General features: G+C 36.7%; 2 protein-coding genes across 8 annotated transcripts; both read left to right on the forward strand.

The window, feature by feature from the left end:
* The first annotated feature begins 826 nt into the window (after nt 1-826).
* On the forward strand, nt 827-12,755 carry sfi1 (SFI1 centrin binding protein). 7 transcript variants are annotated; one of them, XM_079627808.1, is made up of 31 exons: nt 827-1,225; nt 1,309-1,380; nt 1,458-1,568; nt 2,172-2,266; nt 2,337-2,454; nt 3,225-3,327; nt 3,420-3,576; nt 3,889-4,050; nt 4,178-4,248; nt 4,346-4,438; nt 4,692-4,789; nt 5,414-5,480; nt 5,607-5,737; nt 6,578-6,659; nt 6,756-6,934; nt 7,019-7,094; nt 7,228-7,323; nt 7,477-7,553; nt 7,645-7,747; nt 7,855-7,951; nt 8,030-8,190; nt 8,293-8,367; nt 8,664-8,738; nt 8,827-9,003; nt 9,120-9,349; nt 9,932-10,030; nt 10,119-10,356; nt 10,524-10,596; nt 11,109-11,247; nt 11,798-11,900; nt 12,446-12,755. In XM_079627808.1, exons 1-31 carry the CDS (start codon nt 1,080-1,082, stop codon nt 12,590-12,592), a joined length of 3,651 nt encoding a protein of 1,216 aa, XP_079483934.1. In that variant the 5' UTR covers nt 827-1,079; the 3' UTR covers nt 12,593-12,755. The 7 variants fall into 7 exon arrangements, with proteins under 7 accessions (XP_079483934.1, XP_079483936.1, XP_079483935.1 ...); XM_079627810.1 differs by having other exon boundaries at nt 10,122-10,356; XM_079627809.1 differs by having other exon boundaries at nt 9,935-10,030.
* A 540-nt stretch (nt 12,756-13,295) lies between these two features.
* Nucleotides 13,296-22,152, forward strand: sxph (saxiphilin). The gene is made up of 17 exons (XM_079627831.1): nt 13,296-13,539; nt 14,447-14,610; nt 14,717-14,816; nt 14,914-15,093; nt 17,510-17,672; nt 17,759-17,823; nt 17,975-18,132; nt 18,891-19,077; nt 19,209-19,357; nt 19,933-20,023; nt 20,117-20,167; nt 20,248-20,430; nt 20,934-21,081; nt 21,197-21,279; nt 21,355-21,539; nt 21,620-21,806; nt 21,990-22,152. Exons 1-17 carry the CDS (start codon nt 13,482-13,484, stop codon nt 22,031-22,033), a joined length of 2,196 nt encoding a protein of 731 aa, XP_079483957.1. The 5' UTR covers nt 13,296-13,481; the 3' UTR covers nt 22,034-22,152.
* The last annotated feature ends 27 nt before the right edge of the window (nt 22,153-22,179 follow it).

Consider the following 22,179-nt stretch of genomic DNA (forward strand, 5'->3'; position numbering starts at 1 on the left):
ATAGTTCCAAGTACTGTAGTACTTACACATTGACACATTCTTTTTTGGTTTTATTATAATGATAAGAATCTAATCAAAGCAAGTTTATGTATAAATCTTATTTTATTTATTGGTAAGTCTTATAAATGTAGATACACAAAAAATAAACGCGTTAACATCTTCGAACAAGAATAGAATTTGTATTTAAATGTAATTTAAATTTAAATACAGTCTCAATGGCTATTAATAAAAAAACATAAAAACATATACATCTCTTTGTACCATGTTTAATAATCTTTCTTAATATGCTTTCATCTTCATTCCTGTGCTCTCTTTTTTCTACTTTTTAATTTCTTAGGACATATTTAAAACAGGCTAGCTTTATGTAATTTCTCTGGTTAACTCTTATGTCATAACTTGTTTATTGTTTAAAAGACGGTTTGTATGTTTCTGTATCCTTCGTTTGATAAAATTGCAATAATAAAATAAATAAATAACACTCTTAAGAAATCTCACAAACTGAAATGTCGACCATAACCTGGTAATGGCTTCTGCATGACTGACTGATTGAAAAACACAACTTTAACAGCAATGCACAATGCTTCAATTCACAAAATAGGCATACTCTGTACAGTGAGGCGTAAAAGATCAGTTATTGTATTAAGGCCACATTAATCACTAAAATATAATTATTTTAATATAACTGGTTTATTTTGATATAACTAGATTAATATTGTAACTTTATTACAACAGGGTTGTCAAGAGTCATTCTTATTATTAACCGTATCATTAAAGGGTGTTCATCATTAAAGTGCTCCTTTTAAAGAAAGTCTTTTATTATGACATTATTTTACCGGAAGAATATTAATTCAACACAGAAGAGCGGCAGTTTTGGTTTGTTGTTGGTTGTTGTCAGTACGATAGCACTTAGATGACAGTTTTTTTAATGAGCTGTAGTAGCTTTAAAGCCTTAAGTGAAATATTTAAACCATTAAAAGCTACTTTAATAACTTTATTTCTACCAGTTATAGCTCAAGCACCTGCTTCTAGACATGCGCTGATTGACTGAAACTCATGTATGCTCTAATAAACCATTGAAGATGCAAACGACACGACCAAAAGCTGGGAAACAGTTGTCTTCTGCTGTTGAAAAGAACCGGGCACGTAAAACACACATACGCAAAAACACGTACCGGGTCGGATATAATTGGAACCGAGGTGGTAGACTTAAAGAGCTAAGGATAAGGTAAGACTTAGTTCATTTTATAACGCCGTAGTGGCATCCTCTATTCGTACACAGTTGAAGTGATTATTGCATTGATTGTTTAGGCACCTTGCTCGGAAGTTCCTTCACTTGTGGATTCAGAAGACATTTGGACGAATAACAACATCACAAGCCAGGTCCAGTGTATGTGTTTAATTAGTGCACTAAAAAGTCAGTCTTTACTTATTTAATAAAATTGGTATTTTCTGTTTAGATCTCATTATTGTAAGGTGATCTTGAGGAAGACCTTAGGAGCTTGGAAAGATGAGTGGTGGCACGTAAGAAAGGAATGGACTCTAAATATAAGGGCAGATTGCCATTATACGTAAGTTAAGTCTCATATGCTCACAAGGATGCATTTATTTGATCAAAAATACAGTAAAAGCAATAATATTGTGAAATTTTTTCTATTTGAATATATTGTAAAATGTTATTCAAATGTTATTTATTCTTTTGATGGCAAAGCTGAATTTTCATCTGCTTTTTCTCCAGTCTTCAGTGTGGCATGGGCCTTTAAGTGTTGCTTAAAGGGATAGGCTAGTTCACCTAAAAATGAAAATTCTGTCATCATTTACTCGCCCTCAATTTGTTCCAAACCTGTATGAATTTGTTTAATAGAAAGTTCAAAATAAAAGCATTTATTTGAAATAGAAATCGTTTTTAACATTATTAATGTATTTTCTTAATTTTTTTTTATTATTTTAATAAATTTTTTGCTGAATAAAAGTATTAATTTCTTTCTCTTTTGAATGTGTGCCTTGAACGTGAAGCGTGTGCCCCATCCCATACTGCAATGGGGTGTTTTGTTTTATCTTCAATGTTGTTCTGTAGTCAGGGAGGAAAACACTTTGCTTAAGGGCTAGAAGGACCTGAATGATCACCACCTGTAATATTTATGTCTTTCTTTATTTTTTTTTGCCTATTGTAGGTATATGCTGTACAGCAAAACATTTCAAGCCTGGCAGGAGTATGTTGCTGTCCAGAGAGAAGAAAAGAAGAAACTGCAACTTGCAATCAGTTTTGGTATATAGACTGCTATTCTATTAATATTTGAGTTGAACAACGTAGCTGTGACTGCATATTTGTACTGCAGAGACGGAGCACAAACTGCGGTGTGTGTGGAATGGCTGGGAGCTGTACCTGGACATGTGTCGCATGAAACACAGGATGCAAGAAGCAGCAGTACAGCACGAGAGACTCGCTGTGCTGAAGTGAGCATTGCTCTCATGTGGTGTTAGACCAACAATGCACAGCCACATATATAAAGTGAAGCAGACATAATATACAGTTTTACAATCCTGGTGTAGGGTTGGAGTGTAACATAAATGACACACTTGAATATGACAACAACATTTAGAGGAAAAAGTCAGCAAGTATACAATCACAAAGCAATCAATATGTTGACATAATACATAATATATTAATAAATAAACAACAGTATTTGAAAAGTTTGGGGTTGGTAAGATTTTTATTGTTTTATGCTTTAGTCTCTTGTGCTGCATTTTGATAAAAAAAGACAGGATTATAATTGTGGAAAAGTATTACAATTTAAAATAACTTTTCTATTTTAATACATTTCAAAATCTAATTTATTCCTGTGATGGCAGCACCCATGACTCCAGTCTTCAGTGTCATATGATCCTTCAGAAATCATTCTAAAATGCTGATTTTATGCTAAAGAATTTTTCTATTTTTAATTATTATTATGCTATGATCTATGATATAAGTTCGAAAGAACAGCATTTATTTGGAATGTTCTTGTAAAATTATAGATATATTATTTACTCACTTTTGATTAATTTAATGCATTCTTGCTGATTAAAAGTATAAATTTCTTTTTTTTTAAAGCAAACTTTTAAAAAATAGATTATATAATAAGATATAAAGATTCATGTGTAACAGTTAAGTAATGCTTATGTATAGTGGCTTGCAAGGAAAATACTATTCTGAAATATTTTTGTGCATGTGCTGGTTATTAAAGGTGTGTGTGGACTGTGTGGAACATGGCACTACAGCACAGGGATGTGGCGTACCATCAGGAGGATCTTGCCTTGCAACACTGGGCTCACACTGTACAAAGCCGAGTGAGTATGAGCGTGTGTGAATATATATATATATATATATATATATATATATGTCTAGTTTGAGTGATCTCTAAAATGGCTGTTCTTCACAGGCATGGCTGCACTGGAGTGGCAGGATGAAACATGCCTGTGTTCTGAAAGAGAAGGAGTCCAAAGCTCATCGTCACTATTGTCTTCAGCTGTCGAGGCATACACTTCATGGATGGATCAGACACAGAGAGAACAGACAGGCTAAGAACAAGACAACAGGTGCCATTCATTTTTTTATATTTATTTTATGCACTACTGTTCAAATTAGTTGGGATTGGAACGATTATCTTAAAAGAAATCAATGCTTTTATTCAGCAATGACTATAATTTATCAAAAGTGAGAATATAGACATTAACAGTGTTACAAAAGATTTGATTTGAAAAAGGAATGCATCACAGTTTCCTCAACTTAAATACTTAAATAACTGTTTTCAGCATTGATTGATAATAATAAGAAATATTACTTGAGCACTAAATCAGCATATTTGCATGGTTTCTTGAATCACATTTAATTTGTCTTCTGTGTTGCAGCTGTTGCTCAGGATGTATGCCGTGTCTCTGTGCTGGAGAAGTTTTGGTGTCAGTGGTATAATGTGCTGCAATCCAGGCAGGCTGAGAAAGACAAAGGACAGAGAGCAGACCAACTGGCCCAGCACGGCTCCCAACGGCTGGCGTTCTCCAACTGGAGACACTGTATCTTTCCTTACACCATTAAATAGACAGTTCGCATTTACTTTTATACTCCTAGAAGAAATGAAATATGCAGATGAAAGCATCACGGCACGTCGTAGTGCAGTTCTTTTCCTGAACTGTTATGTAGATGTCAGTATGTGCTCACAGAAGGCTAAAAGGGAAAAGGCTGCCATGCATCACAGACAACTCTATCTTCTGGTTAGTGGTGTACTTCTTCTTCTTTTTTTTTATGTGTTATGTAGCTTTCTTTTTTTAAATTCTTGTTTATTTATGATGGTCTTGTATTTCTTCACAGCGTTTGGGTTTAAAAGGCCTTACTCTAAACGTCACTCACAGTAAAACTCATCGTCTCAACAAGAATCTTAGTGTCCAGCATCATCACCACATTGTAAGAACAACTCAAATAGAGGACATATACACATGACAGAACTGTCCTTAAACTTAATATATTTGTGGAAATACTTTTTTTAATTTTTTTTATAAAGACTGAAACTAAATTTCGTACTAAAAACAGGCTGTGATAACAGCAATTATTAACACCTAGTCTACCAGTCATCTATCGGTATTGATTACCGTATGAATATTACGTCATGCAGTTGTGCAGAGTTTAATTGTCAGGAATGGATACTGATGTTTTGCAGTTGCTGGAAAGGTGTTGGAAAGTCTGGCAGTCGGGCTTGGATCAGGCTGAGGACAGAAGTCTGCAACCCCAGATGAGTGTTGCACAAACTCATCACAAGTTAGTCACATAAATGAGTTTTTTCACAGTTCTGCTTGTGCTTTTTCATTTGAAGCATGCCATATATACTCAGCAAAAAAAGAAAGATCCTCCCACTTTCAACTGCTTTTTTCCCAGCTAATTTCTTATGTGTAAAACATTTGTATGAACATAAAAAGATTCAACAACTGGGACATAAACGGAACAAATTTCACAGACAATTGACAAACAGGAATGGAATTACGAGTCCCTGAACAAAGCGAGGGTGAATATTAAAAGCAGCAGTCAGTATGTGGTGTCCACCAGCTACGTTAAGTCCTACAGTGCATCTCATCTTCTTGGACTTATCCAGATCTGCCAGTTCTTCTTACTGTGAGATGTTACCCCAGTCTCCCACTAAAGCACTTGCAACTTCTCGAATATGTTAAAAATTGTTTATGGTTCATTAAACAAACATGTAGAACATTGTGTAAACACTTTCCAATTGAGATCTGTAAAGCTTATATGGATTTTACAAAATTATCTTTAAAACACAGTATCCTATAAAAGGGATGTTTCTTTATTTGCGGAGTTTATATATTTTAGGTCATTAATAAACATGAGTTTTGTCTGTGAGGCTTTTAAACGGTTGTTATTAATCAATAGATTCTCTGTGCTGAGATTTTGCCTTGATCGTTGGAGAAAACGTCTTAAAGAGCACATACAAATGCAGGTAGCCACCACACTTTCTGACACTCATTATCTTAGGTCTTATCATAGGTCACCTGCAACTATTGATGGACTGCACCATTTTTGCCTTAAAAATGCTTCTAATATTTTATCACACAATCATGTACAGGAGTTGGAACTACGTGCTGATACCTGCTTTGCTCGTCGTATCTTCCCACAATGTGTAAACACTTGGATGGAGTTCACAGTGCAACACACAGAGAAACGAGAGCGGAAAGAAAGAGCTGAACAACATGACAGGTGGGTTTCTGTAGCTTAGTAGTGTATGCATTTTTTGTTTGCAGTGTGTACTTAAATAATATGGTTAAAGGTGTTCAGATTATTTTCAGGTTAGGTAAAGTAAGTTGAGTCTGGCCTAAATTTTAAGCTTTGGTCAGAAGACTTCTCTGTGGTTTATTCTTATTTAAAGTCTTAAACACAATAAATCAAAGCCTTGGTAGGCAGTTTTTTGTAATCAATTAAATTTCAGTCAGCTTGGGGTTTGTTGTACTCAGCTCTGGGCTTCTAGGCGTCGGGGATACTGACGTATCAGTATTCAAAGAGGCAATCAACTTTTCAGTCTTTTATACTCCCGTTGTTTGCCGCCGAAGTTAGGTTCTAATCTTCTTGATTTGATGTAAATTGTAACTTTCCCAAAGTTTCCAAGATCCTTCTCAAGGCCTCTCAGGTGCAAGCTGTCCACCCTTTCAGGTCCTTGAACTCCAGTTATCTTAACCAAGATGGCCGATTTCCTTTTAAGGTTCTAGGAGTAGAACCACAGTCTTGTGTCCTTGAGCACACACACACATAAACTCACACACTTCTGTTACTCCTTTTCATGGGTAGGCACACACATACTTAACTAACAATTACTATACATCTCTGCCAAAAACAGTATAAGGCAATTCTTAGAAACAAATATAAAGAACAAAATTGTAAGCAATGCATTATATTCAATACATTGGCTAAATATGTGTAACAAAAAGGCATCTAAAATAAACAAGGAGGCAGTGTAATTGCATTTCCTTTATATTATACAACAATGTAGATATCCATGTCTGTGTTGTACTGTACTGAAAAATGTTTTTGTCCTCTATATAGGCAACAAACTTGCAGTTGGGCATTTTATACATGGTGGAGAAGTTTGGAGGTACGAGGAGATCAGAGACTTGCTGAAAGAACGGTATGCTGACAAACATGAATATACATTGGCGTTAAGTTTTGGGTCAGCAAGGTTTTCGTTGTCTCTTTTACCAAGTAATCAGTATATTTCTTGTAGGCTGTGTTGCATGCCGAGCATGTGCGTTGTGCCCGTGCCTGGTCTAAGTGGTCCTGCAGTGCTGTACAATGTAGAGAGGAGAGATTCAAACAAGCAGCAGCTGACTCGCTTTACAAACACACTCTTCTACGGAAGGCCCTGAACCAATGGAGAAACCTCGTTGCCAACATACAAACCAGGTGTGAATCAGATAATGTAGCTGAATAAACTGAACAAAGTATTTTGATTTTGAAGTTTCAGCTTTCTTGTGTTTTGTTGATCAGTCAGAGACGATTGGAGCAGGCACAGGGTCATGATGGGCAGCGGTGTCTGAGAAGAGCCATGGCAGACTGGCATCAGGTACGAGTAGCACAACTGCCTCTATTCACTAAGGAAAATGGCTGACAATGTTTTTTAATCATTATATGATGCAGATGTTGTTGTTATTGGGTTGAAATATTATATCTAAAGTAAATATGAGCTTGTTTAACAGTATGTAGATCACAAAAGACAGAAAAGAGAGAAACTTGCACAAATGGAGAAACACCACCACGGCAAATTGCTCAAACATGCTCTTGAAGCTTGGAAGGTATGAATATCATGTTGGTTTTGACACAGTACACAGTATATCTACAAATATTGCTGTAATATATACTAGTTTAGTTTATTTTGTTTACTGTATATACAAAGCTTGCAGCTTTTGAAGATGAGAAACTCGTTGTTTTTACATGCATGCATGTAGTCGTACCATTTGCAGACTCAATCGATTAACAAAAACGTGGAGTACCGTTACCAGGAGCATCAGCAACATCTGGTCAGGTATTATGATATATTTACTAAAATGGTTGTAGTGTTTTTATTTGAAGAAATGTAATCGATTCTATCCTTTTTTTCTTTTCTTTTTCTGCAGGAAAATGTTCTGGTTATGGAGAATAAACGTGACACGGCTGATGGAAGAGAGACAAAAGGAAAACAGAGCAAAATGTTTTTCTCAAAAGCACATTCTATCTCAGGTGCTTATAACATCAAAATTAGTTATATAACAGAAGTAAAAAAAGTAACCCCTATTATTTATCAGTGCAATTTTGTCATTTTACAAAATATTTTATATGTCTAATAGGTGTTTCTGGCATGGCGACAGAGAACGGTATCTGCTCATCGTCAACGTCATCAACAGGAGGAAGCCCTGAAACAAGCTCAAATACAGCTGGAGAAATGTACTTAGGTTATATACATTCCACGGTTAGTAGTCTGTGCAATGATGAAATTATTCAGTGTTGTTTTTGTGCTGTTAGTACGCATACAAGTGGCTTTGAGAAGATGGAGAGAGCGAAGCATGGAGGTAAAAGATGAGAGACTGGCGAATGACAGAGCCAACAGACACTACAGTAGAACGCTGGGAAAAAGAACCCTCAACACATGGACCAGCAATATTCACCATCACAAAACATATCAGGTGCTAGTTCAAGTAGTCCCATTCTTAATTATTTTTTACGTATGTATATTTTAATTTATTTGTAATATTTATCATATATATATAAAAAATTATGCTTTTTAGGTAATGAAGAAAAGAAGCTTTGGGCTTCACAGGTTGAGGATTTATCAGCGCTTTTTTATCTGCTGGAGAACACAAGTGAGTTTTGATTTAGCTTTGTTCAATCATATTCGCTCAGATACACATTACAATAGGGAAGAAAAAATGATATCAACATCCATTTCATGTCCACTTGGTACAGCCTTTTGTTTAAATATAGCTGTTGTGGTGGTGTTAAAGCTTTCTTATAGCCTCACCTACTGTACTGTTCAAGCGGCTGACATTGCATCATTTACTTTTTTGAGCTGAAGCTACTAATGATTGATTGTTACTGTCTCTTTGAAGATTCTATATTGTATTTTTTTGTCTGATTTTTGAATGATTATGACACACAGCTGCAGAGCAGAAGAAGAGAGGCGGAGCAAACTGAGACTGCCCTTTGGCATTGGTCCCTCAACCTACAGGCCAAAGTAATGCCAGATCTTGCACTGTTTATCATTGACAATTCAGGTTTCCTGCACCTGCATAGTCTCATAGAGTTTGGTTTATATGCTTTAGGTGTTTTGCGTGTGGCGGCTGTGGATCGCAGAACGTCAGAGAAAACAGAAGCGTTTGACTGAGGCAGCTCAGTTTTACAGAGATGAACTGTTGAGAGAGGGTGTCACGCACATCCTCACGCACACAGCGCACATGAGTGCTTTCTCAACTAATATTGCCCAGCACAGCTATGAACAGGTGCTGTTTCTATAGTTACTGTGTATTTGTGCATTTCATTCCACAGTCTGTAAAAGTATATATACCGGTATGTGTATTTGTTTACATTAATATAAGTGATCCTCATCAAATAACAGAGCTGTCGTCAGCTTCAGGACGTGGTAAGGCGGTGTGCCGTTCGATGGAAGCAGAGGGCACTGTGCAAGCCTGTAAAGGGTAAAACAGTGCCGTCCAAAGGCAGCCACCCCAAGAAGTGTGTGTCTTTTTTTCTGCCAGAAGACCACACCCCCATTCCTACCCCCGTTCCTACCGCCTCTCCAATCAGGAGCCAAGCAGCAGAGCAGAAAGATTCCATCATCAATCACCTGTGAGTCAAAGTCATTCTTATTGCAAATGTTAATCCTAAGCTTATTTTTTGTTAGTTGTTTGCTAGTAGAATTCGTTTTTTGGGGCGAGGTTGTTCAAAATTGTATAGTATATATTAGTCAGAATCAGTATTATTATTTTAGTATCTATCAGATACTATTATAGTTTTTATTATTTTTTTTGAATGTTTTTATTTTATTTAGAATTTTTGTTGTATTAAAATGTCTGTATAGTTTTATTAATTTTTATTTCAGTCTTAGTTTTTTTTTTGTACATCAAGTTAAACTAAACATATTTTATTTTATTTCAGTTAATGTTTATTTTAATACATACAAAACATTAAAAAAAAACTTTTTATGCTTTTAGTTTAATTTAACTATAATAACCCTGGTCAGAACGGTCATTGGAAAAACATGCATGCATAGTGTAATTATGGTAACTACAGGAACTATAACTAATAGTTATCATAGGAAAAGAATAATTAGTTTGACTTAGAGAATCTTAATTCTAATTTATCATCTTTTATTAAAATGTTATTCTGATGGACATGTCTCGAGTAAATCTGATCCTCCTGTTTTGTCAGCAGTTGGTCGGTTCGAGCATCTAGATTGCAACCAAGAAGACCAGATGACCTGCTGCAGTCTCCAGCCAAAACTCTGTCACATGACTTCAAGATCAGCAGGTGTAGTACTCACCTAAACGTTGTGACATAATCAAACACAATTTTTTTGGTTCACATACTAATGAGCATCTCCCTTTCTCTGCTTCAGTAGTCAGAGGGTGTCTGTAGGAGAGACTGCATTTCGCACAGTGTCCTCCAGCAGTCCTTCCTTTCCTTCTCCGTTACCCTTAGTCCCTTTGACCCAAAACCCACTGGAGTCACATGCAATGGTACTACAACCTAGGATCCTCCCAGTCAAACCTGGTCCTTCAGGATCTTTTGCTGCTACCGGCCAGGACATACTTCTTCCTCCATCTTCATTTACTGTCTCAGTATCACATGGCAAGGTAATCATGATGTTGTAAGAACACTTGTTTGTTCTTAGTCTAGGAAAAAAATATGGTTTTGTATCTCCCCAGTTTTTATTTACTCAGTTACTTGGTTTTGTTTCGTCATCTTGCCTCCTAGTAGAAAAATGGTATTTTGTGATTTTCCATTTTTTTCTGTTTTACAGCAAAACAGCTTAAGGAATCAGGAGCCTCTACTGCATTCTACTCATTTCACTTCCCACCTTCTCCCACAACAAGGTAAAAAAACATAATCTTTCATAATATGAAGTAGAGCGGCACGATTAATCATTAAAAGATTGCGACCTCGATTCAAACACCCGCACAATCTTACTCCTAAATGAGAACGATTTGACTATTAAACCTTTGACGATCACAGCGAGCATTCAAATCTCCATTGGCATTGCTTTGGAGAGCATCCAAAAAATATATATATTTTGAAAGTAACTTGACACTATAAAAGATTGTATCATTACATTGATACAATGATACAATCATTACATATTACATTGTTACACCAGTAGGTGGTGACAAGTGACTGTTAAAAATGTGTTTGTCATTGAATCATTCAAGAGATTTGTTAAAAAATGCAGATTCATCCAGTAATGAAACAAGTGAAGTTTGTGTAATTGAGTCATTGAATCATTCATTCAAACTGAAAAAAATATGTATATATATACCAAGTGAGTTTTGCTTGTTTATGTTTTCATTTCCGTGACATATTTACACTTGTCATTTTCTCCGGGCTGTAGGTATGCATGAAAGATTACCTGAGCAGGACGAGGAGAATGAGGAAGATGAGGCTGTGGAGCGAACTGAAAATCTCACCAAAGAACTACTGGATATTAGACTGGAAATGCAACGATACCAGCAAGACAGAAAACAGTTACAGTATGTCAATCTGGCTTTCAATGGGATTAATATACAGTGTTTAGAATTATTATTCTAATTATTAAAGTTGTTAGAATTATTTGTTAGAATTATAAATACATACATACACACACACACACACACACACACACATATATATATATATAATTGTAGATTTGCATACTATTTTTGTAATTAAAAAAATAATAATTCTGATGTTATCCTGCTGTAAAAGTCACAAATCTCCTGAAATTGAAACCACTACTTTGGAAATGCATTTTATGACTGGAGCTGTTTTTTGTCTTTGAAAAAAAGACAAAACAAAAAATTTATTCTAGCACACACAAACATGGCTTTTGGAATGAATAGTTGTTTCTGCTGTTTGAGAGACTCAGGTGAACATATTTGGGTTCTTCACATGTTAAATTAGGGAAAGGAATGTTTTGCTTTTCTATTTTGTGATCGAACAAAAGGGGTATAACAAATATCATCACCTTCATATAAAAACATTGCACCTAATGAGATGTTTTCATTAATATAGTGAAATCAGCCTGCGTTTGTGTGTGTTTAGGACATGGCGTAAGCTCCAAAAGGTCTTGAGTAACTGGCTCGCAACAACAGGCATTGAGGGAGAAACTGAGGAAAGAGAAAGCGTCTTAAAGGAGTTAAGTGAGGTATCCATATATCTTTCTTTCTTTCTTGCACACACTCGTACTCAAATTCACATCTTTAAATTTGTATAGTAAAGGATTAACAAATAACAAGTCGAGGCAACACTCTTGGTTCCTCCACTATCGCACAGAGGACACTGGTGGTTTACATTTAACACGCATATTTTTGGAGAATTTACGTAAACATAAATCTAAATGCTCAAAACCAGCTGTCAGGAGTCACTAGATAAATGTTACAGATTGCATAAACCCTTGCTTTTATGTATGATGTGCAATACTGGAAAGTTATAATATGGAACATTTTAGACATTATTAAGCTCTGATATTAGTGATTTAATAATAATAACATTTATTATCTTTATGCTTGTCATTACACCCCTGGGTCTAATGGATTTTGTGCATGGTGGTCTATATAAAATACTTTTTAAAATAATTCTAGGTTTTGCTCTGATGAGCTGATGACCATAGATATTTGAAAATTGAAATAAACAAAACCAGACATTAACAAAGTAATTTTAGTAATTTATTAATATGATGTTTCTTTGCAGCTTGAGAGTCGCATTTCTTCTCTATCTTTGAGATTAAACAAGCAGAAACCCACCATGATTTGCCATGCTGCCAGAGTTAACACCATCCAGAGCCAACTACTACCGCCCATGGTTAATACAAAAACACCTACCAAGTTTGGAATATAGACGAAGGCTATATTGTGCAACCTGTTATCCCAGAAATAATTCTAAACAATATTGTATTTTTGTAGTCCTTGAGTCAATTTAAAACCTGTTTTTTATTTGTTATTTATTTATTCAAATACACTGTTGTAAATACTTCATTGTTAATAAAGCATTAAATCACATATTTTGATGTTTTGAAATTGCTTATTTAACTTGAGATCCTATGGATTACCTGAATTAAAATTATGTTGACCTTTTGTGACATTGGAATGCTCCCAGCTAACAAGGAATGTTCTCAGAACTAACTTTCTGGATGTTTCAGAATGTTCAAAAGTATTGGTCCCATAATGTTTGCAATCATGATAACACACACACAGAAACGTTTTAAGACGTTTATATATATATATATATATATATATGTTGAGAGAGGTTATACGTTTAGAGAACAGTAGAATGTTCAGAAATAACGTTTTGATAACTTTATAAAGTTAGCGAAAAACGCTCATGGAACATATTTTTGTTAGTTGAATCCTATCTTGGAATCCTCATTTGGACGTAAACTACACCTGTACTCCGTTGCTGCATGAAGTAAGTCCAGTAGCATTTCGCATTTAACACAATTCCAAACAAAAGGCGCTTTCTGGAAATGCCATAAAACGCCAAGCAAGAAAATATGCCTGGACGAGAATGTTCCACGTGACACGAGTTCCAGTAATATTTTCCATATGCGCACATTTATTATAAGAACTATTCGCTTTGGAAACACCCGCTTGGCCAATACATATTTTTTCAGACTCGCGCAAAACAATTAGATCTTCTGTCGAAATGCGCGTTCAACTGAAACTTCTGTACAGGACTCGATTTTAACAGTTACTGTGATTTATTTTTCCTAGAAGAGATTTCTGATACTATGATGAAGCGAGTGGGAGTTATTGTTGTCATTCTACTGCTGTGCACCATCACCAGGGGTAAGTGCGCGCTTGCTAAAATTAAGGAAAGCAGCTAAATTCTCAGTTTTGAACGTATTTCAGGATTAGGGTGTAAACAGAAATGTCTGCTGCTCTGCCAGAACTTTCAGTAGCAATAAGTGGTTGCAAAATGTTGCTCCCAATTAACATAGCCACATTTTATTCTGAACATTGCTAATAAATAATAAAAATCTATTAATGAACGCGCACCCTAATCTACTCAGGGTGATATTATTACAAATTTAGGATAATGTGTTATTAAATTAGCGTGCCTATACCGATATTATTGTGTCAATCAATAAATCCTGTAAATTAAGCCTAAATAATGATATAATTTCATGTGGTTTAACAAAAGTTTCATATTTCCAAATAAATATATTATGAGCCACAAATAAAAGCAAAGAGATGTGCTTGTGACATAAAACATATTTCTAAATATTATTTATTTGCAAATGTCATTGTATTTATGAATTTTTGTGAAACTCCTAACATGATGGCTTGTCATAATCTCATTCTATTTATTTGTGAATGTTTAATTTCTGTGAATCTCTCACAATCTATGTATTTAAAAATATGAATTCTAATACTAATCATAATGGAAAGTAGATATAGTAGGCCTAATCAGCTCAGTAAAAGCAACTTTCTGGTTACTGAAACGTTAATTGAAAACACTGTGAAATATATTCTATTTGCAGTAGGCTATGCAACAACAACAAAAAGTCTCCCATCACCAGAATATTGAAAAATATGCTCCTCATTGATATAATTGCAACGCCTTTTAATGTTAGCAGCTCTGTTTGCTGCATTTTTTGGTCTTTAAAATCCTAAAATGGTTTCCCACCATAAACATATTTGATTTGTCTAACTTGAAATGTTCTGTAAGTGTATGCCTGTATACTGCATTCAGGAAAGAAGATGCGCTGGTGTACAGTATCAGAGCCGGAGCAGAGAAAGTGTGCAGAGCTGGCTAAAGCACTGGTCGCTGTCCTTCCACCTGCAGCTGTCACAGCCTTCGCACGTCTCTCGTGTGTGAAAGCTTATGGGACTGCTGACTGCATTAATAAGATACGGGTGGGTGACGTATGCTACCTCATAAGCTCAAATCTATTTTAATTTGAAAAATTCAACCCGTGAGACATAAAAGTAGATGGTTTACATTCTGCCACTCTTTTATCAGGATAATAAAGCTGACCTAGTGACTCTGGATGCTGGAGAGGTGTACTCTGCAGTAAAACAGTTCGGTCTCACAGTAGTCGCAAAGGAAATCTACAGAGATGGTATACAAAATGCTAATGTAGTTTCATATGCATCACATTCTGCTAGCACTAGCATGTAAACATCTTCCTTTTCCACTTTGTCTCCTCCATCTCCTAGGTGGCTGTATTCTTGCAGTCGCGGTGGTGAGGAACAATAGTTCTTTTAATATGCGCTCTTTGAAGGGCAGTAGGAGCTGTCATAGTGGAGCTCGCTGGACTGCAGGTTGGAGCCTCCCTTTGGGACATCTGCTTTCTCGAAACCTCCTGCCCTGGGCAGAGGATGAGCCCCTCAGTCAGGGTAAGACAACCACAAATCATAAGTTGTATATAAGCAGTGTTATCGTTGACTAAATTTAAAACCATTACAAAATATTTCATTAATTAGAATTATTCATTATTATTAATTGAAATAAAATAAAATATACACTCACCAGCCACTTTATAGGGACACCTTGCTAGTAATGGGTTGGACCCTCTTTTGCCTTCAGTACTGTCTTAAAGGAACACTCCGACTTTTTGGGACTTTAGCCTATTCACCTTATCCCCCAGAGTTAGATAAGTCCATACATACCTTTTTCATCTCTGTGCGTGCTATAAGTCTGGTTGACGCACCCACCGCTAGCCTAGCTTAGCACAAAGACTGGATGTAAATGGTTGCAGATAGCATACTAATCCAAATAAGTGACCAAAATAACGCAAACATTTTCCTATTTACATGTTGTGATTTGTATTGTCACAGAGTGTACAAAAAACAAAGTCACATGAGACAGACATATTTTAACCGTATAAATACTGGGAACTATATTCTCTGAAGGCGAAGCACTGCTACTTGGGCGGAGTGATAACCGCAGCACCTGAGACACGCCGTTGTTTCTTCTGTCAACAAAACCAACAGGATCTCAGGTGCTGCGGTTATCACTCCCAAGTAGCAGTGCTTCGTCTTCAGAGAATATAGTTCCCAGTATTTATACGGTTAAAATATGTCTGTCTCATGTGACTTTGTTTTTTGTACACTCTGTGACTATACAAATCACAACATGTAAATAGGAAAATGTTTGCGTTATTTTGGTCACTTATTTGGATTAGTATGCTAGCTGCAACCATTTACATCCAGTCTTTGTGCTAAGCTAGGCTAGCGGTGGGTGCGTCAAACAGACTTATAGCACGCACGGAGATGAAAAAGGTATGTATGGACTTATCTAACTCTGGGGGATAAGGTGAATAGGCTAAAGTCCCAAAAAGTCGGAGTGTTCCTTTAATTCTTTGTGGCATAGAATCAACAAGGTTCTGAAAACAGGTCCACCAAGTCCTAAAGGTGCTCTATTGGATTGAGATCTAGCGACTGTGGAGGCCATTTGAGTAAAGACCATTTGGAGGCCAAATTTGTGACATAGCACTTTGTCCTGCTGGAAGTAGCCATCAGAAGATGGGTACACTGTGGTCATAAAGGGACGGACATGGTCCGCAACATTACTCAAGTAGGCTGTGACATATAAACAATTCTCAGTTGGCACTAAGGTGCCCAAAAGTGGGCCAAGAAAATGTCCCCCATTACACTCCCAGCACCAACCTGAACCTTTGATACAAGATAGAATGTATCCATGCTTTGATGTTGTTTACTCCTAATTCTGAGCCTACCGTTTGAATGTTGCTGCAGAAATGAGAATCTCACTCAAACCAAAGTTTTTCCAGTCTTCTATTGTCCAATTTTGGCGATCCTGTGCAAATTGTAGCCTCAGTTTCCTGTTCTTAGCTGACAGAAGTGGCACCCGGTGTGGTCTTCTGCTGCTGTAGCCCAACTACATGAAGGTTCGATGTGTTGTGTGTTTAGGGATGCTCTTCTGCAGTTGTAACATTTTCTCTTTCTCTCGGACCGTTCTCTATAAACCCTAGAGATGGTTGTGTGTGAAAATCGTAGATTAGCAGTTTCCGAAATATTTAGACCAGCTCATCTGGTACAAACAACCATGCCACGTTTAAGTGAAGTGACATGTAAAGGCCAAGTATGGTAACCCATACTCGGAATTTGTCCTCTGCATTTAATTCATCCAAGTTAGTGCAGTAGTGAGTATTGAATACACACCCGGAGCATTGGGCAGCCATTTTTGCTGTGGTGCAGAGGGAGTGATTGGGGGTTAGGTGCCTTGCTCTAGGGCACCTCAGTCGTTTCCAGCCTGTATTGAGAATCGAACCCACAACATTGGGGTTACCAGTCCGACTCTCTAACCATTAGCCCACGACGCCCCAAAGTTACTTAAATCACATTTCTTTCCCATTCTGATGCCCAGTCTGAACTTCAATCATCTTGACCATGTTTACATGCATTGAGTCGCTGCCTTGTGATTGGCTGATTGGATATTTGCGTTAACGGGCAGTTGAACAAGTGTACTTAATAAAGTGGCCGGTGAGAGTAAATTTTGATGTTTAAGGTTTTCATGTAAAATTTACAATGTTAGAATATAAATAACACTAAACAACACCGTATATAACAGTCTCTCAAGGATCAATCCAGAAAATTTGGATTAAATGGATTAGGTTTTAAGTGATTTCCCAGATTTGTGTTGTTGTTTGTATATATTTCCAGTCACTTGGTAATTTGGGTCATAACTTAGGGAGTATTCCGTCATGTTCTCCCAAACCAAACAAACAAAGTCTTCAAAAATATGTATGATTGTGTTGAGATCCCAGTGCTCATATTTTGACTGTTTTGTCAGCGGTTAGCGCTTTCTTCAATGCCAGCTGTGTGCCTGGAGCAGCTACAATGGCAGCCAGCCTTTGTTCCTTGTGCCAAGGTCAAAGGTCATACATCCGTCAGAAAAATTTCCATTGTGAGACATCTCACAGTGAACCATTCTACCACAACCAAGGAGCACTCAGGTTAAAATAATCCTATTTACGTCTGTATCAGTGAGTCACTGCCAAGTTACCTTTAGGATCTTACAGTCTCACTGTTTTTCTTTCAGATGTTTGCAGTCACGGGCAGGAGATGTTGCCTTTGTGGATCACACAGCTCTGGACAGCATAGATGGTTAACACAACGAACTCTTACACAACTTTTTATTTGAACTAATTGTACATTCATGGTGTAACATTTATGCTTATATGGGTGCACTAGTGATACAATCCTATATGATGAAGACCTCTCTTTCTCGTTTCTATTTGATCACTTTACTCAACAGAAAGTGAGAAAGATGAGTTCAGACTGCTGTGTACAGATGGTACTCATGCTCCCCTCAGCAGTTTTAAAAGGTGTAACCTTGGACGAGGCCCTGGAGGGGGTGTGGTCACAAGAATGAACACGCGTAAAATTGCCCGGAAGTTCTTGGTCGCTGCCCAGGTATGGACGTGTTGAAGTCAAGTCACCTTTATTTATATAGCGCTTTTTACAATACAGATTGTATCAAAGCAGCTTCACAGTGATAACATGAAGAAGAAGAAAAAATGTTGAAGCTAAAATTCCCACATAATAATTGTCTGATCTGACCATCCTGTACTGTAAAGTTTTAATAACAAACCAGAAATGTCTCAATCTCTTTTTATTTATTTCCTGAGCATGAGGGTGTCCAGATATGCACTGTCCTGTAGAGTTTAGCTCCAACTAGCTGGAAGTTTCAAGTATGCCTATTAAGACCTTGATTACCTGGTTCAGGTGAGTTTAATTGGGGTTGGAGCTAAACTTTGCAGGACAGTTGCCCTCAAGGAGCAGAATTGGTCACCCCTGGCAAAGAGATGCAAAGTGTAAAGTGTAATGTATGCAGGACACATAATGGTAAAATGAAAACATAAGTAATTTCAGTGACTAATCCACAAACCCAGAGTCTTGTAGTACATGGAAAAACTGATCTTAAATGGGTACAAAATGAAAATTCTGTCATCATTTACTCATCCTCATGTCATTCCAAACATAATATGCAATACTTAAATGATTGTCCCAGTGAGTTCATTTTTGGGTGAACTATCCCTTTAACAGATTGATGGTCCTGCCGGTGTCAAGTTGACCTCAGGTTCCTGGCGATGTTCCTTAATAATGTTATTATTATCTTGGCTGATAGGATTTCAGTATCTTATGAGATGCTTCTTTGTTTTCTTTTGAAGATGTCGTTTGGTTGGAGGGGAAGGGAGCGTCAGCGCTTCCAGCTGTTTGAATCAGCAACCTATGGTTGGAGTGACCTTCTCTTCAAAGATGTGACTGAGAAATTATTAGTTCTGATGGAAGACATGGATATGAGCCAGGTTCTTGGACTGGACTATGTGGCCTTGCTCAAGGGCCTTGGACATGAAGGTGAAAGATTGCTTTCCCTCTGTACCATATAATCTTGGAAATGATAAGCTTGGACTTGAATTTGTCCGTGCGTGCGTGCGTGCGTGCGTGCGTGCGTGTGCGTGTGCGTGTGTGTGTGTGTGTGTGGTTAGGTAGCTCGCTGGAGGACAGTGTGGTGAGGTGGTGCTGTATAAGTCATGCTGAACAGAAGAAATGTGAGCAGTGGGCTCTTAACATAAAATCCGATCCTCTGGTGTGTGTAAAAGCCTCATCTATGAGTGACTGCATTGAGAAGATCAAGGTCTAGTAAGACAATTTTTCAGCAATTGTGATTTATGTTTAAACAAATATCTAGAACAAACATAATTTTATTTATATTCATTTATTTAAGATAAAAAAATATTGCAGAATACAGTTTCATCACCAAAAATATGTATGGCCTGTACATTTTCTGAGTTTACCCTCATTTGCAGATATATGTAAATTTGGTTCTGTAAGTGATTTTCAGTGTTATTTTACAAGTATTATTATTATAATATATATTTTGAGTTTCAACATTAATTTTAATTTCATTTAAGTTTTATTATTTTTGCAATGAGCTCTTTTTTATATATATATTTCTATTTAGCTTTAAAAAAAATCAGTTTTAGTTATTTTAGTAATTCTACTCAAACCTATTTTATTTCAGCTATTTGCAAAGGCAACATTTCCTAATTTCATTAGTTTGTCATCTAATATTTATATTTTATTTTATTTCACATTTAATTAAATTAAAGAAAATGTTTTTTAATAGTTTTCGTGTTCGATATCTATACCAACATTGACGATTGTCTCAGTATCAGTGCCTAAAACAGAATCAATTGCTCATTTTCACAGAGGGATGAGGTGGATGCTGTTTCTCTGGATGCCACTCATGCTTTCATAGCTGGGAAATGTGGCCTTGTCCCTGTGGTGACTGAATATTATGGTATGTAAAACATCCAGAGTCATTCTCACTCATGTCTTCAAGTTCATCTCACCCTGATTTGTTTTTCTCTTTGTTGGTTCATTTGAAATTTAGGAGAGAAATGTGAGATTCCTGAAGGAGCAGGCGGCCATTTTGAAAGTGATGGTAATAAGAAATAAAACATGCTAAACATAAATGATACATCCCTATTATTATGTCTTTACAAAATATATTTGTCACTTCAGAATTACCATCAGTGTATGGTGTGGCAGTTGTTCGTCGGACAAGCCGGAGTTTATATTTTGGAAGCCTGGGCGGTAGACGCTCTTGCCACGGTCACATGTACAGCCCTGCTGGCTGGGTTTTACCTGTAAGACACATGCTTAGCACAGAGCACAACAGCAGCGCCCCATGTGAGCCGAATAATGGTACTACATCTTCCTTTCTATTGCATGGTATATTTATTAAACTGTTCAAATATAATATTTTAGGACATATTATGCCCTTTTACAAAGTCTTTGATTTTGGGGGTCTTGTACTTGAATGTACAAAAAACACATTTATTTTTTTCCATGTTTTATATTGTTGCAGCACCTCTCTTCCCAGACTTTCAGTAACGCTCTGTTTAGTTCCTGTCTCTATGAAGCACCTCCTTCTGAAAGAGCAATGTGCTCTGATTGGCCTGCTGGCCTGAGCAGGAATTATATAAATTAGGAATATTGTGATATTGTGTGTACTTTCCCATAAGAAATCTCAAGACTACAATCTAGTCATTTCAGGGAGTTCAGAAACAGTGCTCACTGATACAGTTCTGATACAGAACTCCCTTCTGAGTGGACTTTATGCTCAAATGGCAACATTACACACTAAAAAAAGTTGAAAATGTAAAAAAGCCTAATAGGTCCTATTTAATGTTACTCTCTGTTTTCAGTGTATGCTGAGGTGTTTTGGAAAGGTTGTTTGCCGGGAGGTCAAGGCAATCTATGTAAGGTGTGTATGGGTGGGACTGAAGAAGCTGCCACCAAACGGTGTGCTGACAACCATAATGAGCGTTACTATGGCAATATGGGTGCATTAAGGTGAGGAACAGTTCAAATAAAATGGTGTACAGGAAAATATGTCTGATCACCCATTGTTAGTGTATTATAGTGCAACCATACAGCTTTGCAGGCTTTAACATGTCTTTTACTCCAGATGCTTGGTTGGAGACCCCAGTGGAAAGAGTTTTGGAGACGTGGCCTTTATGGAACACCACAATCTGGAGAGCAACATTGAACGTAAGATGTACACGATGAGAAATGTCATCGGGATGAATCTCATTGATAATAATGTGTGATATGTTTGATGGACAGGTCTAAACACCAGTGGCTGGGCTGAGGGTTGGCTCACTTGGGACTTTGAGCTGCTTTGCAGTGATGGCAGTCGAGCTCCTCTGACAGAATGGAAGACCTGTAACTTAGGGGCAGTCCCTCCAAATATTGTTATGACTCGTCCTGTTCTTACAGCTCGCATTTATGACCTCTTAATGAAGTCACAGGTCTGCACACTGAAATTATAATAATCTGATTGATTTGGGAGTCTTTTAGAATCCGAACACTGATGTGTTTTGCCCTATAGGAAACCATAGCAGCTCGTCCAGATACTGGGTTCCACCTGTTTGAGTCTCAGCAGTATGGAGAGAGTGACCTGCTCTTTAAAGATGCTACAAAGTGCCTCGTTCACACAAGTCACGTGGACTATCGCACCATTCTGGGAGACGAGTTCTATTCACAGGCTGAAAGCATCTTTAACTGCACACACTCAAGTAAGAATAAAAAAACAAAACATTATTATTTTATGCATTGCATACCAATTATTTGTTTGCATTATTAATATTACGATCACTGGATTTTTAAAAGAGTTTGATTAAAAATGCACATAGGTAAAATGTATCTTATTTCAATAATTATTCATGGATTTTTTAATAGATTTTTTTTTTTTTTTACAGATATCTTACAGTTCTGCAGTCAAGATGTGTGCAGCATATTCTAAACAACCTAGATGAAATGGCATTTATGACAATGTTAAAAAGAAGCATGGGTCATATATGATTTCTTTTGTATCATTCCTGACATACAATAAAATACTCTTTGAAGATATATTTTATATCTGTGAGTGCAATACTAGAGTTTATCAAT

This window comes from Phoxinus phoxinus (genome assembly GCF_949152265.1).
Source record: "Phoxinus phoxinus genome assembly, chromosome: 11".
Taxonomy (NCBI): domain Eukaryota; kingdom Metazoa; phylum Chordata; class Actinopteri; order Cypriniformes; family Leuciscidae; genus Phoxinus; species Phoxinus phoxinus.